Source organism: Sarcophilus harrisii, chromosome 6 (assembly GCF_902635505.1).
Source record: "Sarcophilus harrisii chromosome 6, mSarHar1.11, whole genome shotgun sequence".
Lineage (NCBI taxonomy): Eukaryota > Metazoa > Chordata > Mammalia > Dasyuromorphia > Dasyuridae > Sarcophilus > Sarcophilus harrisii.
In genome coordinates this window covers 200,852,176-200,871,838 of record NC_045431.1, presented here as the reverse complement: position 1 = coordinate 200,871,838, position 19,663 = coordinate 200,852,176, and the positions used below count along the sequence as shown (strand labels likewise).

The 19,663-nt window shown below is 35.4% G+C and overlaps 1 protein-coding gene across 4 annotated transcripts in view; it reads left to right on the top strand.

Annotated features, from left to right (window-relative positions):
- Nucleotides 1-19,663, top strand: part of STK33 (serine/threonine kinase 33) — a 166,262-nt gene that overhangs the window by 79,970 nt on the left and 66,629 nt on the right. For all 4 annotated transcript variants that reach the window (XM_031943987.1, XM_031943985.1, XM_031943988.1 and 1 more), the window contains 2 exons: nt 2,420-2,533; nt 9,489-9,593. In XM_031943987.1, coding sequence (XP_031799847.1) covers nt 2,420-2,533; nt 9,489-9,593 — 219 coding nt within the window. The remainder of the gene's footprint in view (nt 1-2,419; nt 2,534-9,488; nt 9,594-19,663) is intronic.

The following is a 19,663-nucleotide window of genomic DNA, read 5'->3' as shown; positions in this document are numbered from 1 at the left end:
TCTCTGGCTGAAGGTATTTCAAATTTAACGTGTATAAAATGAAATTCATTGTCTTCTCCCATAAGTCTGCTTCTTCTCCAAATCTTCTATTTCTGTTGAAGGCTCTATAATCATTCCATATGGCAAACTTAGAGGCTTCCTAAATAGAAGTAGTATCACCTGATCTGAGTAAGTTAGTGATTCTAGTAAGCAGAACTAAGGATGCAATGCATCTATGCCAGTATAAATAACATGGAATCAACATTCATTTACTGTGCTCTTGCTATGTGCTAGGCATTGTGCTGTGAATATAAAATATGGAATGATGGAAGATAGAATGTTGTATTTAGGTAATAGTTAGCAATCCAGTTTAACTAAAATGGAGAGTTTGTAAAGGAATATATTCTATCATATGTTACCATTCCTATTCACATAACTGGAATGCACTCTCTCTAAGTTTATATATCATCTTCTAGAGGAAGCCTTCCTGATCCCACTCATTTTTAGCGTTTTTTGATCCCCCATAGAATATAAGCTCTCTCCTTGGGAACAGTAAATAATCCCATTTTTTTATTTTTGTATCTCCAGAATTCAGACAGTATCTTATACAGTAGTGGGTTAACAAATGTTTATTAAAAATAATAAAACAAATATTTATTGATAGGAGGGCTTTTCTCACAACAACCATGTGAGATAAGAATTTAGGGGCATCCTATATAATAAGTGTGTGTGTGTATGTGTGTGTGTGTTTTGTATTTTAGAGGGGAAAAATGCCTAGCTGGCACTTAAACTTCTCCACAGAACAGCTATGGTATAGAATACCAATATTCTGTGAACTGTAGTTTTGAAGTACTGATTTTCAAGAATGTGCTAATTGTGAAGGATTCTATCACTTGTCTTTTTGTCCTCACTGACCCAATTATTTTCTCTTCCACTTAGTTGCAAAGGCAACTTTACTTTTGTCCTGGGGCTTTTGTTTTTCACTATTTTTTGGCCTTTTTCTAAAATCTGAAAATCTACTTTGTAATACCAAATTTTTTGGCCTTCCTGGTCCCTGAATCAGCTTGTCTTTTTAGGTTCCAAGATGTGATACACTTAAAATGTAATTGATGCTTTACAGCTTTTTCTTAATGCCATCAATTTTTGAATATCCCAGTTTTTTTCTCTTCCTTTTTTTCATTTCTACCTCTTGGTTATACATAATGCAAATCATAGACATTTATAGGAATTTATTAAAAGGAAAAAAATAATTCCAATTCAGGAATAATACACTAAAATCAGACCATAAGTCTATTGCAATTTAGTGAATCTGTCATCTCATTGATGCGAGCTATTCTCTTCAGTAGTACAAATAACTACCCAACTATTCTTTTTGGTTAATCAGAAAGATTTCTAGAGTTAAAGTTAGAATACCCAGAGTCATAACCTAGCTCTGCTACTTAATGACTACGTGACCTTAAACAAATTATCTGACTTCCTTGAGCCTCAGTTTCCTGATTTGTAAAATGAGAATTCTGGATGAAATAATCTTTAAAGATCCTTTTAGTCTAGCTTTAAAGGTATGATCAACGATCTTATTCTTGTCCTATGCATTTTTTCGTGTTGTCCTATAAATTCTTCACATAGAACTATTTATCTGTTATACTTTCTTTTTACACCTACTCAGTAAACTGCAGTGGTCCCCTACTGTCTCTGGGATCAAATACAAAATCCTCTGTTTGGTATTCAAAGCCCTTTATAACCTAGCCCATCCTCTCCTACTTTTCTTATGCCTTATACCTTTCCCTCCTCCTATTTCTGCCCCCTGCCATGTACTTTTCAGTCCAATGACACCAGATTCTCTGTTGTTCTGTGAACAAAAAGACATTTTCTCTGGCTATACCTGCATTCCTGGAATAATTTCCCTCCTCATCTTCATCTACTTACTTCAACTAAGTCCCAACTAAAAAACCGTCTTCTACAGAAAGCATTTCTCACCCCCTTTTTAACTCTAGTGCTTTTATTCTTTAATTATTTCTTATTTTTCTCATATGTAGCTTATTTGTACATATTTGTTTGCTTGTTTTCTCCCTCATAAGATTGTGCGCTCCTGGAGACCAGAGACTGATTTTTGCTTCTTTTTGTATTCTTAGCACTTAGCACAATGTTCAGCACATAGTAGGCACATTCATTTTTCATTATTAAACATAAATAAATTTTATTGAATGATTGACTTGATAACAAGACCAACTCTCAACAGAGAAACTAGTGCTGTATATGTAGATCTGAGAGTGAAGTTGATTTCTGATGAAGCTATTTTCAGAAGACAACAATCCTTAAAACTGCTTTATCTGTAGTATTGCTTAATTCTTAGTAAACTCAGTCACTGTTTAGATCTGAGACTTCCAGCATCCATTATTTGACAGAGAGAGTTCATCAAGATGTTGTTGTTTTTCTCCAGCAAATATATTCCTTTGGGAAAAAACTGGGACAAGGGAGTTTTGGAGTGGTCATTGAAGTCATACACAAGGAAACAGATCTCAAGTGGGCCATGAAGAAAGTGAACAAAGAAAAGGTAAGAAGCGTCAGCAGGGCTAAGGGATAAACTGTGGACACATAACACCATTAATAACAATTGAGAGAAATAAACAATAGGAACAGTAATGTGATTTTTATACTTTGTACTGTGGATTTGTGGAAATAGAGTGGAAAGAAGCCTGGATTCAGAATCCAAGGCTCTCTATTCAGATCCCAGCCATGATGTTTACTCCCTGTACTATACCATCTGTGGATAAGACATCTCTAGGATTCAATTTCTTTATCTATAAACTGAGGACTAGATATCATTTATGGGCCTTTTGAGCTCTAATCAATACTCTATGAATGAAAGATGATGGAATAAATCAGATAGTATGAGGCCAAAAAGGAACAAACAACTTTAGGTGGAAACTCTTCATTGAATCCAACCTACTGTACCCACTAACTCATTGACTTTCCTCCTTTTCTACTTATACTGTCAGTTACTCTGTTGGACAGTCCATGGACATCCTAACAGGCCAGAGTAAATTCCATACCTTTTCTCTCCTTGGTACAGACAAGTCCTTTCTCAGTTACTAAATAATAACCTAGGACTCATGATGTGACTATGTCAGTTGCAACTACAATATCATAAAAAGGATCCTGAATTTGCAGTTGGGACATCTGTTTCAGAGCCCTGGCTTTCTTGTTTCCTAGCATATACCCTTGGACAGATCCATTAATTTTCCTGTTTCATTTTCCATCTATAAAATGGGGATAATGATACTTGACCAATGAGACTTGACTGAGCTAAGTCAATAGAGTAATTGCAAAAGGCAGTATAGTACAAAGGGAAAAGAATGGGTATAGAAGTGTGCGCTGAACTGATCTAGTTACTGCCCTTTCCCATTTTACTTGACTCTGGTTTTTGAAGTACTCTGGTGAAGTAGATATAACTGTCAGTTATATTGTATTTAACCATTTACAAAATATTTTATATACATAGATGCTGACTACAATTCTATGAGGGAAATCTTGCTTTTATTCCTACTTCATAAGTGAAGAATAAATGGAATTTGGGGTCAGAAGACTTAAGTTAGAACTTTGATTCAACTGTTAGCCAGCTTTTTGACCTTGTTTGAGTCATTTATCCTAATCAGAAGTCAATTTACTCTTTTATAAAAGGAGGATATCATTTCATATATACCCTTATGTAAATGTATATATGTGTGTACATATGTATGTATGTCTCTCTATCTATCCATCTATCATTTGCCTTGTAAAACTCAGAGGACCAGGCTTGGAGTAGAAGAGCCATCTTTTGTGAGTTCATATCTGTGCTGTGTAACCCTGGGTAAATCACTTAACCCTATTTGCCTCAGTTTCTTCATCTGTAAAATGATTTCGAAGAGGAAATGGCAAACTGAAAAAACAATTGAACAAGATAATAAGACCTCATAAAACTATTGCGAGTATCAAATGAGATAACACATAAGTATTTATAGAGCACTATTTTGTAAATAGCATTACCAGATAACTGTCAGAAATTATTACTATTATTATTTCAATTCCTGCCTGACAGTAACCTTACTATCTCCTGCCTGGTCTTCATTCCTTACCTTTAAATATTCACTCTCTTCCTTTCCAGACCACTTGTCCATTTCCTCTCTGCATGGAATTTAGCTAAGCATCTCTTTGTCAGATGGATCCTGGGTACCTGAGACTTTTAATCATTATTTTTAGTTTCTGTGCTTATAAGAAAAAAAATGCAAACATTATTAACTTAACAATATATTGTTCTGGAATCTGGAATCAGTATGACATAAAATACTTAGGAATAAATATAGTTTTTGTGTGTTTTCTTTTTGTCCACAAACTGAAACAAATGATAATGATTTTCCTAAAAATTTCATGAAAATTGGTGATAGACAAATATAATTATAAAGTCAATAGTGAAGGAAGGTGCTAAGAATCAGAAGGATTATTTCTAGTTAGAGAGATTTCAGTTCATATAGGTTGATAAAACTAGATGTAATTTAAAATGTCACTAGTAACCTTGGTTCTGTCAAAATTAAGCAGATGGAAATGGGAAAAGTTCACTAATCATATTTCATATTTAAAAAATCTGTCATTTCGGTTGATATGTGAACTTCTACCATTGATACAGTTTGCAATGCACAATTGTACTTTAATAAACAATAGAATGAGATGCTGTGACCTACAATCTCTGTATACTAAGGGGCAGCCTTCTGGAGGTAAACACCTCTAACCTTAGCCAGGCTGGTCCTCAGAAGACAGACAGTCTCTCTCCAGAACCTATATTTCAAGCTTTTCTAACTCGAGAGAGCCACCATAACTAAAGCCTGTCAAGGCTTTCAGGATACTCATTCAGGAAGAATGAGAGGGAAAGTTGGGGGGGGAAGTCAGTATCAATGACAGCTAATGTAAGTGTCCTTTTAATTCTAAATTTTGCAGTGCAGAAAATTAGTGAAAAGGGAATGTAGGAAAAGTAAAAGATGCTTTAGTTTTTCCTAGAAGTTTAGACCTAACTGGTAAGGGAAATTAATACTATCTCATTTAAAATCCTGATTTTATAGAAGAGGAAATCAAAGGCTTAAGAGGTAAAGGGACTTAGCCAATGTTATGTGGCTAGTCAATTGAAGAACAGGGTTTAAATCTTTTGAGTCCACTTCTAGCCACCTTCTCTATCATGCTTACCTCTAGTTTATATGGAATGATTTCAAAAATATAAAATGTAGATAACACAGACACACAAAAGAATATACCAAACCTGAGGTCTTTTCTTCATCAAGATGAATTGTATGGAACCACTCCCAAAACCATGGAATCTAGAACTAGAAGGCAACTTAATATATAGAATATCTGGGCTTGGAGGGACTGTAGAACATGTAATATCAGAGATGGAAAGGATATTGGAGATGGGCTGATTCAAACTTAGAACTTCTTACAGAAAAATACTAAAGTATCCAGAGATCAAAGTCTCATAAAATTGTTAGTGACAGAGCCCAGACTAGAACCAAGGTATCTAGCTTCTTTGTCCATTGTCAGAATGTGAGCTGCTCTTTAATTCTAAATTAAATTATTCCTCAGATCCCATCATTATCCTCCCATATAATTTTCTAAGCTCTGAATTCAATTCAAAAAAGTGATCACTGTTTATTGAATTTGAATTATTTAGAGTGGAATCCATTAAGGGTAGTAGAAAGAAGACTAACACTATGGATTCAGTTCTTGCCTTTAAGTTCATAGCTAAGTTTGTCGAAATTAACATTCAGACAATGAAGTTCCCACACTGAAACAGTATAAGAGTGAGCAATGAATTCTGCTTAAGATTGCAGAAGATTGCTTAATAGTTTTGTGACTTTGGTCAAGTAACTTAATTTTTCCAGCTCTCAGAAAGATTATCTTTGAAGGTGAACCAGATGAGGGACAATTATATAGGGAAAAGACCTCTGTATCAATAGGCAGAGGGCTCTTGGTTAAGATTTTAATTGTATTTAATTAGGCAAGTAATTTCACTTTTCTAGATCTTTATTTTCTTATCTGTAAGATGAGGAAGCTGGACTTATCTCCAAGGTTCCTTCCAGTGTTCAATGATCCTTCTTTGATCTCTCATAATTCTAAATGCCTTAATATTTGTTACCAAAGGGTTGAAATCAACCCTTTCAATTTTATGAATTTTGAGATTTGGGAATTATAAAAAAATTTAAGAGATCATTAAATTCAGGAGTCAGCAAACTATGTTCTGTGAGTCAAATCTGGCATGCTACTGTTTTTGTAACACCAACAAGCTAAGAGCCATAGTTTGCCAATCTCTGATCTAGTTTGCTCCCCTCATTTTTATAGATATAGGTATATCATTTTCTAGAGATATTGAAGATCATAGATAAGTAATTTGTCCCTGTTGATGGTCAGTGGCAAGGATGAGATTCCAAGTTGTTTTCTAGCCCTATACTCTAGCTCCTAGAAGAGACTGTTTAGATATCCAAATTCACATTTAGATGCCCTTCTCTGGTATATTTATTTGTATTTTAAGATTATCCCACAGAAAATGACCAGACTTGGTACAAAGCAGTGAACCCTTAAAGCTATTCCAGATTATATTAAGAACAGATTTTTGGCAAAGACACAGGACCCTTGAGAAGGAAAATCCATGGAGAAGTGGCTTAAGGTCTTAAGCTTAAGGTCATGTAGGTAGTTAATAGTAGAAACAGGATCATAATTCAGATTGCCAGCTTTTCACATCATTTGGCATTGAACTTCACCATTTTGAGAAGAGTGGACATAACTGGAGCCTCTTAAAGTACAGGGGAGACATCAACTATCTTAGCAAAAACTCAGCTTTGGTTGGAAATAGTGCCTCCTTCCCTTCTCTTTGCCTTTCTTCCCTCTAACCATGATTATTTAAAAAAAAAAATTAGCCAGGAATGCAAGCTCCTTCCAGTATAAAATAAAATAACCCTGGCCTAAGGGATGAGTTTATCATTGAGAGTCAGAGAGAACCAGAAGAAACCAGACTGGTGTCAATCCCTGCTTCAGGCCTGTTTCCCTTTTACTGTATTTGTATAAGGCCACAAACATATTGTTTTGTTTATTCTCTCTAAGTGAGAGCTAGCAGAGAAGGTCATTTTTTTTGCATGTTCTTGTGTTACTCTAAACAGAAGAATAAGTATTATTGTGAAGAAAAACTCAGTTGAATAAATTGAAACTGAAAATTTGGGGAGAAGGGAAAAAATTAAAGCTATTAAAATTTACAAAGGAAATACATAGAAACTCCAATAGTGCTTTACAAAGAACTTCTCTCATAGAAATTCTTATTAGGACCTAGTATAAATAGTATTATACCCATTTTGCAGATGAGGAAATAAAATCAATGAAGATGATTGCCCACCATCACATCACTAGTAAATATCATAACTAGAACTTGAAGCTAGGTTTTCATACCCATAATTCCATTGCTTTCTTAGGTTAGTTAAATTTGGCAAACATTCATCAGACATGTACCCTATGTACAAAACTATGTCAAGGGCTATGGATATAAAGGCAAAGATGGACAGTTTTTGATCTTAAAGAGGTTGTACCCTACGAGAGGGGGATATGACATGTATGTATGTATATTACAAGGTGTGATGGGGAGATAGGAAGGATGAAGACAGAGTATTCTAGGGATTAAATTTGAAGAGAGAATACTTTCAACTAAGGATACAGGGAATACTATATGAAGGAGATGACATTTGAGCTAAAGCTTGAAAGAAGAGAGCTATGAAAGGCAGAGGTGAGGAAACACATTGAAGATTGCAGATGATTTGTGCACAGATGCATAGGGGCAGGAGAAAGCATTCTGATTCCAGGCAACACTAACCATGCGGCCTCTCTTTGTTGTTCACTTGTTTCAGTCATGTCAAATTCTTCTTAACTATATTTAGGGTTTTCCTGGCAGAGATTGCTAGAGCTTTTTGCCATTTCCTTCTCTGCTCATTTGACAATTTCTGGGGAAACTGAGGCAAACAGAGTTAAGCGTCTTGCCTAGGCTTGCACAACCAGTAAATGTCTGAAGCCAGATTTGAACTCAGGAAAATGAGTATTCTTGATTCCAAGCCCAGTGCTCTATCTACTGGACCACCTAGCTGCACAATCCCAATACTCTGCCATTTTACAGATGATACAATGGAGACCCAGAAAAATGGCATCATTTGTTCAAGGTCAAACATCCAATAAGCAGTTTTAAGTCAAACATTTATTAAGCATTTACTATGTGCCAGAAGCTATACTGTGCTGTTGTTGTTTGTCTTTCGTTCTTGAAGAAGGGCCGTTACACCAGGGATATGATGCCATGATATGCAAGTGAATTTGATTTAGGTGAGGGAGGGCTGTGCAAGGTCACCCACCTCACTTTCCCCTCCAGAGCCATCTGGGTTCAGTGGCAAGATACAGATCAGGACAACTGGAGATGGCCTTTGATGTAATGGGAGGCTTTGATCTTTTAAAGCTAAGGTCTTTAACAGGTTTCAGTTTGATTGAGGCAACACCCATCAGTGATTAAGGCTAAGTATCATTTTTTTTTTCTAAGTATCATTTAAAGCAAAGAATCTCCTCTATACCTAGTCCAAAAAAAAAAAAATCTAAATAAATAATCGCTATGCTATACAATACAAGATACAAAGAAAGGCAGACGACAGTATCTATCCTAAAAGAGTTCACAATCCAGTGAAAGAGAAGTCTTAATCCAACTTCCTTGACCATTCTGATATTGGTTAAATATAAAAATTTTGTCAAGTAAGTGAACCAAATCATATCCATTTTTTCCTGAATTTAGAAGTATAAAAGAGTTAAATGTGAAATAAATCTTGAAAGTTAATTGAGTCCAATTGTAGAGATTCTTAAATGATGGACTCCTTACTTAGTACTTTATATTGTGGTCAATAAGGAGTCAATTAAGGTTTTTGGAAAAGAGAAATGATATAAATAATCAGACCTGTGTCATAAGGAACTTGTAAATTTTATTTTAGAGTATTTTAGAAGCTGTATGAAGGACAAATTAGACAAGGGATAAGCAAGACAGAGAGGCAACAAGTTCAGTAATCTGGACAAGAGTGAATAAGTTCTATTTATGATTGGAAAGATGAGGATGGACGTGACAAATTTCATAGAACAAAATTGATGGGACTTGGCAAATGACTGGACGGGGATTGGAAAAAGGGGAGAGGTTAAGGACTTAAAAGGGCAGACAAAGATAGGTAGCAGTAGCAGCAAAAAGAGCGAAGTTAGGATAAATCTTTGCTCAACTCCAGAATCTGGACTACACAGAATTTGAAACTGACCAGAGTAAAAACTGAAACGGATCTAATTTTAATCATGAGGATGTTGCCTGTCACCATATGAAAGAGAAATAGCTTGAAAAGATAAAAGAGATAAAAAGAATATGCACTTGTTACCCAGAAATAAGTTGAAGTGACATTCTGATTTCATTTTGTGTTTCCTCATCAATTAAGGCTGGAAGCTCTGCTGTGAGATTACTTGAACGGGAGGTGAGCATCCTGAAAAGTGTGAACCATGAACATATCATTCATCTAGAACGAGTGTTTGAAACACCCAAGGTAAGGTTGCAAGAGTGAGAGTATTTTGAAAATTGTAATTAATCCAGAATAAACATTGTGGGAGCTTGAGATAAAAAGAGTAACCACAAATGCCTTACCAGAGAGAGGAAGAAATGGAATCTCAGATGGGTTAGGGCCTTCTTTATGGTTGGTCAGACAGCCAAGAAAGTGGCCATACTGCTCTTTTAATTCCAAGACTTCTGTTCTTATTATCATGTTACTATTCCATGTTATGAAGGATTTCCTTATTATTATTTATATATGTGCACCTTCACGTAGTCAAGACTTGTGGGTCCAATAATGTCTCCAAGTAGTACAAAGAAAAAAAATGCCTTTTGTATTGAAACAATCTCACATGCAGTTGTAATTCCTTTGGGAATCAAAGATCATAGAGTTTTCTAGTTCTCATCACTCAGTCTCCCTTATCCTTTTTTTTTTTCTTTTTCTTTTTTTACAGATGAAGAAGCTAAGGACCAAGTGGTCACATATTGAATTAGTTAAAAAATAAGAGCTAGAATTAGGCCTCCTGACACTTAGAATAGATCCCTTTCTACCATAAAACACTGCCCTTGGGTTCTGCCCACTTATTTCTTTAGAGGTACACAAAATTTTGCCTGATGCAAGATGATGAAGTAAGAGTACTGTTTATACTCGACTAACCAGCTATGATTATGATTATCATATTCAGAACATGAATTCTCTCTCTTGTTGCAAAGGGAACAAAGGCTGGATAGACCCTACAAAGATGTGCCCCTTTTAAAATTTTAATTAAAATTTAATTTAATTTTTTAATTCCCTTCACATTATTATAGTTTCATTCAAATACCTGTTGTTTTCTGCTCTCCCACTGATTGGCATGGTGATTTGGGGCTTAGTTTTTCTGCTTCATAGAATAATAGAATTATAGCGTTAGAAAGGGCCTTGAAGAGAATCCAGTCCAATCCTCCCCACCTCCCGCTACCACCTTGTCCAGGCTCTGTTTTACAGATAAGATGCGGTTCTAATTGCCACATCTTATGAGGAACATTCATAAACTGGAGCACATTCAAAAGAGTGTAATCAGGATGACGAAGCTCCTGAAATTTATGCCACAAAGAGAGTTCTTTAATTTGGAAAAAAAAGATGTCTTCAAAGAGTGGAAGGATTGTCTTGTGGAAGAGGAATTAGATTTGTTCTGCTTGATCAAATAGACTGAAGGAGTTTTTAACATGGAATCTGTGAACTTGAATTCTTTTTTACCCCAAGGCAATTGGGGTTAAGCGACTTGCCAGGGTCACACAGCTAATAAGTGTCAAGTGTCTGAAGCTGGGTTTGAATTTAAGTCCTCCTAACTTCAGGGCTGGTGCTCTGAACTTATGTTCTTTTAAAAAATATTTTGATGACTTTTCTTTCAATATATATTAAAACTACACTAAAAATTAAAACTACATTAAGATTTTTGGGAGGACATCTAGGCAGCACAGCGGATAGACTGCTGGGACTAGAGTGAGGAAGATTTCTCTTCCTAAGACATTTACTAGTTGTATGACTGAGCAAGTTACTTTACCCCATTTGTCTCAGTTTTCTCACCTATAAAAATAAGCTCAAGAAGGAAAGGTCAAATCATTTCAGTATTTCTACCAAGAAAGTCCGAAATGAGGTCATGAAGAGTTGGACACAACTGAAAAATGACTTAACAACAGCTGCAAGACTTTTGGAACAGCTTGCATTTATATTTTAGTTTATTCATTTAAAACTATTACTGCTGGAAGGAGTCTACAGACTTCAACAAACTACAGGAGAATTCATGACACTAAAAAAAGAACCAGTTTGATTTAGAACCAGTTTGGGGCTAGATATTTGGAAAACTTCTTAATAATTCTTAAGCAAAAGTGCAGTGGCCTGCCTCTGGAAGCAATGAGTTTTCTACCCTAGAGTTCTGCAGGATGAAGGGGAAAACTACTTACTAGAGATGTTAACAAAGTTTGTTCGTGAATAAGGACTAGGAAACCAACGAAGATCATTCTACATCTTTAAGTCTTAAAAACTGACCACACTAAATAACCTCTTTTCCAAGATAAATGGCTCTTTCAACCTGTCTTTTGATGGCCACATTATCCTGTTCATCTTCCTTTGGATACATTCTACGTTTAGAACTTTGTCATTTTGCTTTAAAAGGTTGAGGAACCAGAAATTGATCCTTGGCCATTTCCAAAGTTAGTGTTCTGCCCACTCTACTGCTTTTAAGACAAACACATGGTATTCCATGTTGTATACAATAGTAATATAAATGGTTGTGCTTTCAAAATGTTAGATATTTTGGTTATCCTTCATAAAGGGAAACAACCAGTTCTCCTTAGCATTCATTATTCTGAGCTACCCACATAAAAGACTTGATAATTATTGTTACCTGTTGCCACCAGGAAAATAGATGAATTTATAGTGTTTATTTTTTTTAGTCTGAAATAGCTGAAGAAAATTTTAAGAAAAATTGGCTTACTTAATATTTCTGTGTCCTCACATTTGTGTTGTTTGCCTTTAATTCAGTTAGGCTGGCTGCACACATCCCAATATGATTAGCCTTATCATTTGAGCCATCTGAATGATTGATGGAATGACTACTTGATTGATTAGGCTCCCGTGATTGGTATTGATCCCTCAAACTGCCAATATGACATGATCAGCTGTGCTGTGGTCCAAAGCACTCTCTGAATAGAGACATTGCCTTAGTTTAAATAGATGTTTCTGAATATCAATTAACCAAATTCTTTTCTGTTAGTGGCATTCTTTTTCTCCTCAAATTTCATTTAACTATACTGTGTCATTTTTTTTTTTTTTTTGCTGAGGTAATTGTATATAATACATATATTTAAAATTACCATTTTGTCTTGTGGGACTAAAATGCATGACAGGTTGGACTATGTAAGTGGGCTACTTATCACTTTTGGTACTAATGAGATTGAAACATGTCTGATCAGTGCTATCAACTAAGAATATGGACCCACCATAGAAACTTTTTTGATGACCTTTGAAATGAATTTGGACATTAAAAAGTCTAGAAAATCTGGAGACTTCTGCAAGCCATACTGCAATAGTCTAGGAAGTCTTGACTATACCTACAATATGAAAACACATTGGCCTCTTGTTTTTTAGTGATGGGCATAGGATCAGAAGGTCCTAGGAATTAGAGCTGCATAGGATCTTAGAGTTCATCCAGTATAGGCCCCTCATTTTATAAATTAGCAAACAGACATAGATGATAACTTGGCAGAGATCATCCAGGTAGTCAGTAGCTGAGGAGACTCTGACTTTTCTGTCTCTTTCTCCTAGTAATCTAGTAGCTTTTTCCTCATTGCATTAATTCTTCTGAATTATTTTTTCAAATTACTTTACTTTTTTGATTTTTGGGTTTGTGTTTTCTTTTGTAACATGGCTAAAAATTTTTAAATAGCTTTTTATTGACAGAACATATGCATGGGTAGTTTTTCAACATTGTCCTTTGCACTCACTTCTGTTCCAACTTTTCCCTTCCCTCCTTCCACCCCCTTCCCTAGATGGCAGGCAGTCTCATACATATTAAACATGTTAAAGTATATTTTAAATACAATATATGTGAACAGATCCGTACAGTTCTCTTGTTGCACAAGAAAAATCGGATTCGGAAGGTAAAAATAATCTGGGAAGAAAAACAAAAATGCAAGTAGTTCACATTCATTTCCCAGTGTTCCTTCTCTGGTGTAGCTGATTTTGTCCATCACTGATAAATTGAAACTGAATTGGATCTTCTCATTGTCGAAGATATCCACTTCCATCAGAATACATCCTCATATAATCTTGCTGTTGAAGTGTATAATGATCTCCTGGTTCTGCTCATTTCATGTAGCATCAGTTCATGTAAGTCTCTCCAGGCCTTTCTGTATTCATCCTGCTGGTCATTTCTTATAGAACAATAATATTCCATAACATTCATATACCTCAATTTACCCACAATTCTCCAATTGATGGGCATCCACTCAATTTCCAATTTCTAGCCACTACAAAAAGGGCTGCCACAAACATTTTGGCACATACAGGTTCCTTTCCTTTCTTTAATATCTCTTTGGGATATAAGCCCAGTAGTAATACCATTGGATCAAAGGGTATGCACAGTTTGATAACTTTTTGAACATAGTTCTAAATTGTTCTCCAGAATGGTTGGATCCATTCACAGCTCCACCAACAATGTGTCAGTGTCAACATGGCTAAAATTTAATGTCTTGCCTGACTTCGCAGGTATAATAAATATTAAATTGTTTTCAGGGAGGTGTGATGGTTAAATTTTTTTTATGTGTAATTGGGGAAATAGTTAAAAAATTAAAATTTATTTTAAAATATAATAGAGATATACTTGACTTGATAAACAACACTTCTTTCAGGTGGTTTGTATGCTTAAGAAACCATATTACAGATCAGAACATTACTTACCAAATAGAGTTGGTTAATTTTTTTCCTCAATAGTATTTTATTTTTCCAAATACATGAAAACATTCAACATTTATTTTTGTAAGACTTTGTGTTCCAAGTGTTTCTCCCTCCTTTCCTTACCTACCCCCACCCCAAGACAGCAAGCAATCTGATATAAATTAAATATGTACAAACTTTTTAAATGTATTTCCATATTTGTCATGTTGTGCCAGAAAAATCAGACCAAAAAGATGAAAACGATAAGAAAAAGAAAGCAAATAAACAAATAGATAAAAAGGTGAAAATACTATGTTTCAATCCAATTCAGTCTCCATAGTTCTCTCTCCGGATGAGGATGACATTTTCCATTGCAAATAAAGTTAATTATTAAGACCTATTTCCATCAAGAATTAAGTTGGCCCAACCTATGGATTTATATTTTTTAAAAGTGTTGATTGGCTAGAATCAGAGAACCCCTTCCTTGTTCAATACTCAGTAAATATTCAGGCAACAACAAGCATTTGGATCATTATGCAAGGCATTGTACTGTTGGGAAATAATAAAGATCACTAGAACACACAATCTGAGTTCCAACAGTCTGTACAATCCATCTAGAATCATCTCCACATTTTCCTTAGCAAGTTGTGATCTACTTCCTGCCTTCATACTCCCAGTAAAGGGAAAACTACTCCTTCCTCCATCAAGCTATTCTTCTTTTAGACAGCTACACATTGCAACTAATTCTGCTATCTGGGGCAAGTGGAATAAATCTGGTTCCTTTTATGTAGAGTAGTTTTTCAGATATTTGAAACCATTGTTGTGCTCACACAAGAGTTCTTTTTTCCAGGTCAAAAATACATAGATCTTTTATCCAAGGCAGAATGATGATAGCACATTCTTCAGTGCTGTCATCATTCCAATCTCCCAACGTCCCTTCCTTCATTCTGTACGTGATGGCTTACAATGCAGCCTTGGATAGCATTCAGCTTTTGGTCTGATACTGTTTGCCCTGTCATCCTGTTGACTCATATCGAGTCCACTAAAACTTGATGTGTTTTGTTTTTATAATATATGAATTTCTGAATATTTCCCTCCCCCTTATTTGCCTCTCACATAGCAAAGAGTTAAAAAGTCCAGCAAAACCAACTAGCATATAGTCAACTGTTATGATCGTGTATTTTAAGATCAGCACGAGACAGGAATTCAGGTTAGGGGAAAATTGTCAGTCTTTATTTTCAGTGAAGAAGGATCGGAGGTGGAAGAGAATCGGCGATAGCAATGTGTGCAGCTGAGTCAAGAAGCTAGCTCGACCAGCAGCCACACAACCAGCAGCTTCGGAGTCTCGAACTCAGCCCAATCTCTCCCACTTGTCTTGCTCCTCTCTCTCTGCCTCCACCCACCAAAATCGTCATTTCCTATACAACACATCAGGACTTGCAAGGAGAGTGGGCAGGGACCATTCTTAATCCGATCATGTATATTAATAGAGTATAGCCCAATTACTATCTAGCCTCATGTACTTGGGACCTCAGTGCATCAGCTCAAACCTCACCCCATTACAGTCAACCTCTAACAGTATATTCGATATTCCATATTCAGATTAACTTACCTCTGAAATGAAAGGAAGTGATGAATTTTAACAACTTTTATCCAGGTTCAAGAATGGAAATTATAATTACACAATATTTAGATTAATTTTATCATTCTTTCAGTTTACATTGTTTTAATCATCATGTATATTGCTTTCTGGGTCTACTTGCTTCTCTGAATTGGGTTACATAAGTCCTTTCCTTGAGTCTGAATCCTTCATATTTTTACAGCACAGTAATATTCCATTACCTTCGTGTACCTCGTTTAACTATTTCCCAGATGACATGTTCTTCCTTGTTTCTAGTTCTTTGCCACCACAGAAATGCTGTAATGAATATTTTTCTCTTTATGGGACCTTTCCATTTTTGTTCTCCTTGGGGTATATGCTAGTAGTGGAATCTCCAGGGTAAAAGGATACAGATATTTTATTCATTTTTAAAAACATAATTCCAAATTGCCTTCCACAGTGGTTGGACCAATTCACAGCTCCTCCAAGAATGTATAAATATCTCTGTTTTCCCATAAGGCCTCTAGCATTGAATATTTCCAGCTTTTGTTATCTTTTTCAATTTTCTGCCACTATTGTATTAATTTGTATTTCTAATATTTGGAACATTTTTTTCATATGGTTGCTAAACACTTTTGAGAACTCTTTGATCTTATATTTTGACCACATATCCATTGGGAAGTGGCTCCTTATTTTTTATATTTCTATTAATTCCTTATTTACACATTGAATATGAAGACCATATGAGAAATGTTTAATGAAAAGATTTTCCTAGTTATTAATCCTTCTTTTCCCCTAGCTTTCTAGCTGCCTTAATTTTATTTATGTAAACCCTTTTCAGTATTCTGTCATCAAAATTATTTTATCCCTTGTCATTCCCTCTATCCCTTATTTAATTGAGTTTTACCCCTAGTCATAGTTGTGATATATATTTCTATCCATTTTCTTCTTATTTTTGTGATTGACCTTTTCTATTTTTCAAGTATTTATTTGAAACTGATTTCCCCTAGAGCTTTTTCACAAGAACTTGCCACTTATTTGTTCATTATCCTGGACTTCTGAAGTTATTTTTTGAACCTAAGGGTTCCCCTTTTGAATTTCATCTTTTTTTTCCATTTAGCCCATCATTCTACACTCCCAAGATATTTTTGAACTCTATAACCTAATAAATTGGCTCTGAGACCCTGCTCCAGAGGAGTTGATTGGATACTTATTAATATAAATTTATTATAAATTAAGATCAAAAGGTCATAGTTCAAGAGCTGAAGATCCCTCAGAGACCATCTAGTCCAACACTTTCATTTTACAGATCAGGAGACTGAGGTCTAGGGAGGTGAAAGGACTTGCCCATGCTTAAACACCAGAGGTGGGCCTTGAACTCAGTTTCTCTGATTTCAGAGCCAACACTCTTTCCATGACATAGTGCTGCCTCCCGAAAGTGAGAATATGATGGGTGCAGATGAGTACAGAAGGGCAGGGACTTATACAAGGAAGAGACTCTTTTATACAAGAACTCCAGAGGTAATGTTTGATGTAAGCCTTGAAGGATGAGAAGAAAGTTAGCAGTCAGGAGCATGGGGAATGATTTCAAAGTGGTAGAATTGTCGACACAGGGCATAATAACATAAGCAAAGGCATAAAGATAGAAATAAATCTAGCACTCTTACTCCTGTAACTTCTAGATGCTGCTGTTCTTTTTGTGAAAAGAAGACTTTCAGTCATGATATTGGTCTTTTGTTAAACATTTTACAATAGGATTAATTTACAAAATTGATTGTTTAACATCTACTTTAAAGAAAACTGAGGCTAATCACATGTCAGATGCTAAAGTGAATGAGCTTTTACTTAAAATAGGGGGAAGGGAATAGGTCTTTTCAGTTGTAACTCCATTTGGGATTTTTATTTTTTAGCAAAGACACTGCAATGGTTTGCCATTGCTTTCTCTAGCTTGTTTTACTGATAAAGAAACTGAGGCAAACAGGGTTAAGTGATTTGCTCAAGTTCACACAGTTCACACATTATAGGAAATTTGGGAAGATGAGTCTTCCTGACTTCAGGCCTGATAATTGTGCACTGTACTACCTAGTTGCCCTTCTTTTTATGTTAGTTTTTAACATATTAATAATGTGCACTCTGTTTTTATATTGCTTTCTACTTAATTGGTGACTCTTTGATAAGACTTGAGGAACACATTCACCTTAGCTGCCCTATCCTTATTATTTCTCAGAGTAAATTTCTTTGAAAGATATTCCTATGAGTACCTAATCTTGGTCATTGTGTGCTGATTCTTTTTAGTTTCCACTTCAGAGGGTAGGAGTTTACTGACCTATGTCCTGGATTCAGTGTGCCTTAGTTAGAAGCCTGCATCTCTGTACTAATTATCATCAGAATTGAGAGTATATCATATCCAAAGGCTTAGTATAGCAATAATACCTTTTTGGTGAATTGAACTGAATTCTATAGTGGGAGCTATGAAATCTCCAAAGAATAATACAGAGACATTTTTGAATATTTACTTGGTAAATCTTGCAGAGAAATCCAAATTAAGATTTTGTTGGAAAAAAAGATTCATTTTCTATTCCAGTCACTGAAAACAGTCTTTATTTCTAAGCATTTAAAGGTTATCTTCAGTAACTCAAATATCTTGATATAGGTTCCTACACACACACACACACACACACACACACACATGTCTCCTGGAGTATAAGGTAGAATGACAGGGTACACTTGTCTTACTATTCAATATATTTGAATAATTTCAATAAATATTTGAAATTAAGTCTTTTAATTTCAAGAAGCAACCAGATAGATCAATACTTATATAATTAGAACATTATTCCATGGAAAATAGGCTAAGCAAGAGGTTGTAAAGAAACAACAAGGCTCTTTGGTTCAGCACAAGAATAAAATATGAAAATAATTTGGGATCACTCTTATTCACATCGTGTTCAGCTGTCAAAGCAAACCATTGAGTAGCATCTTACCCATTCTAACCTATCAACTCAGTTTAAGGAATATGGTTAAATAAAAGAGCTGTCTTGTCTTCTCAGCAGGATAAGCTGATCTACCTCTTTTCTCAGATATAGAGACATCATAGCATAATGAACTAGGAGTCAAGAAACCCAGGTTTTAGTTCCAATTCTAACACTAAATTGCTGTGTGACCTTGGCAAATTACAAACACTACAGATCTTAGTTTCATAATGTGTAACAAAGGAGAGGGTAAAACTTAATGCCCCTAAGATCACTTTGGCTTTGAAAGTCTGTGGTGGTCTGACATCTCTGAAATTTTCCAAGACAGAAGGTAGGATCTAGAGTAAAATCATGTGATGGTGCTAAAGGATCAATAGAATTCAAGGAGAAAGTCAAGAGACATATGATATAGGACCAAAAAAAAAAGTGTCAGTTATTGGGAAAAGAAAGACAGGTCTGTCCTAAACAGAGAGTATGACACAACTTGCCACATTACTTATCCTGCAATCATGTGTACATATTAATGCTCATACATATGATATTTACCTGTATTCTAGATTCCCCAAAGTGAGCTTCTTCTGAACAGCTCCCTAAGTTACTAGTAGCTGTGAATATAAAAAGTAGTCAAGATGTCAATTAAAAATCAATTGCCCCAATAATGTAAACTATATCCAGAATTGGGAAAAGCACAACTCAGTTACTGATATTACATAAGCAATCTGAGGAACACAAATCTCTCTGACTCCTCCATCAGAGGGTTCAGAAAACCAAGTATTTGAGCACACATATGTAGAGGGCAGCTCATAACATTACATCTACACCATTATATCATAAACATGAATCCTACCTTTCTTTTCCCTTCACTTTCTTCTTCACATACTTCTCTTTGAAATAATGGCAGTATATTGGCCAATTTGGATACACCAGTGTGATTTCTAGAGCCCCTTCTGCTTAAATACCTTGTGCTTGGCATGGTCTCAGAAAGATCAGAAGCAGTGGGGACAGTCTCCTATATTAACATCACCTGTATTTTCACCTCCACAAACAGGATTGTTCTCTTCTGTCCCATGCTCATAGTT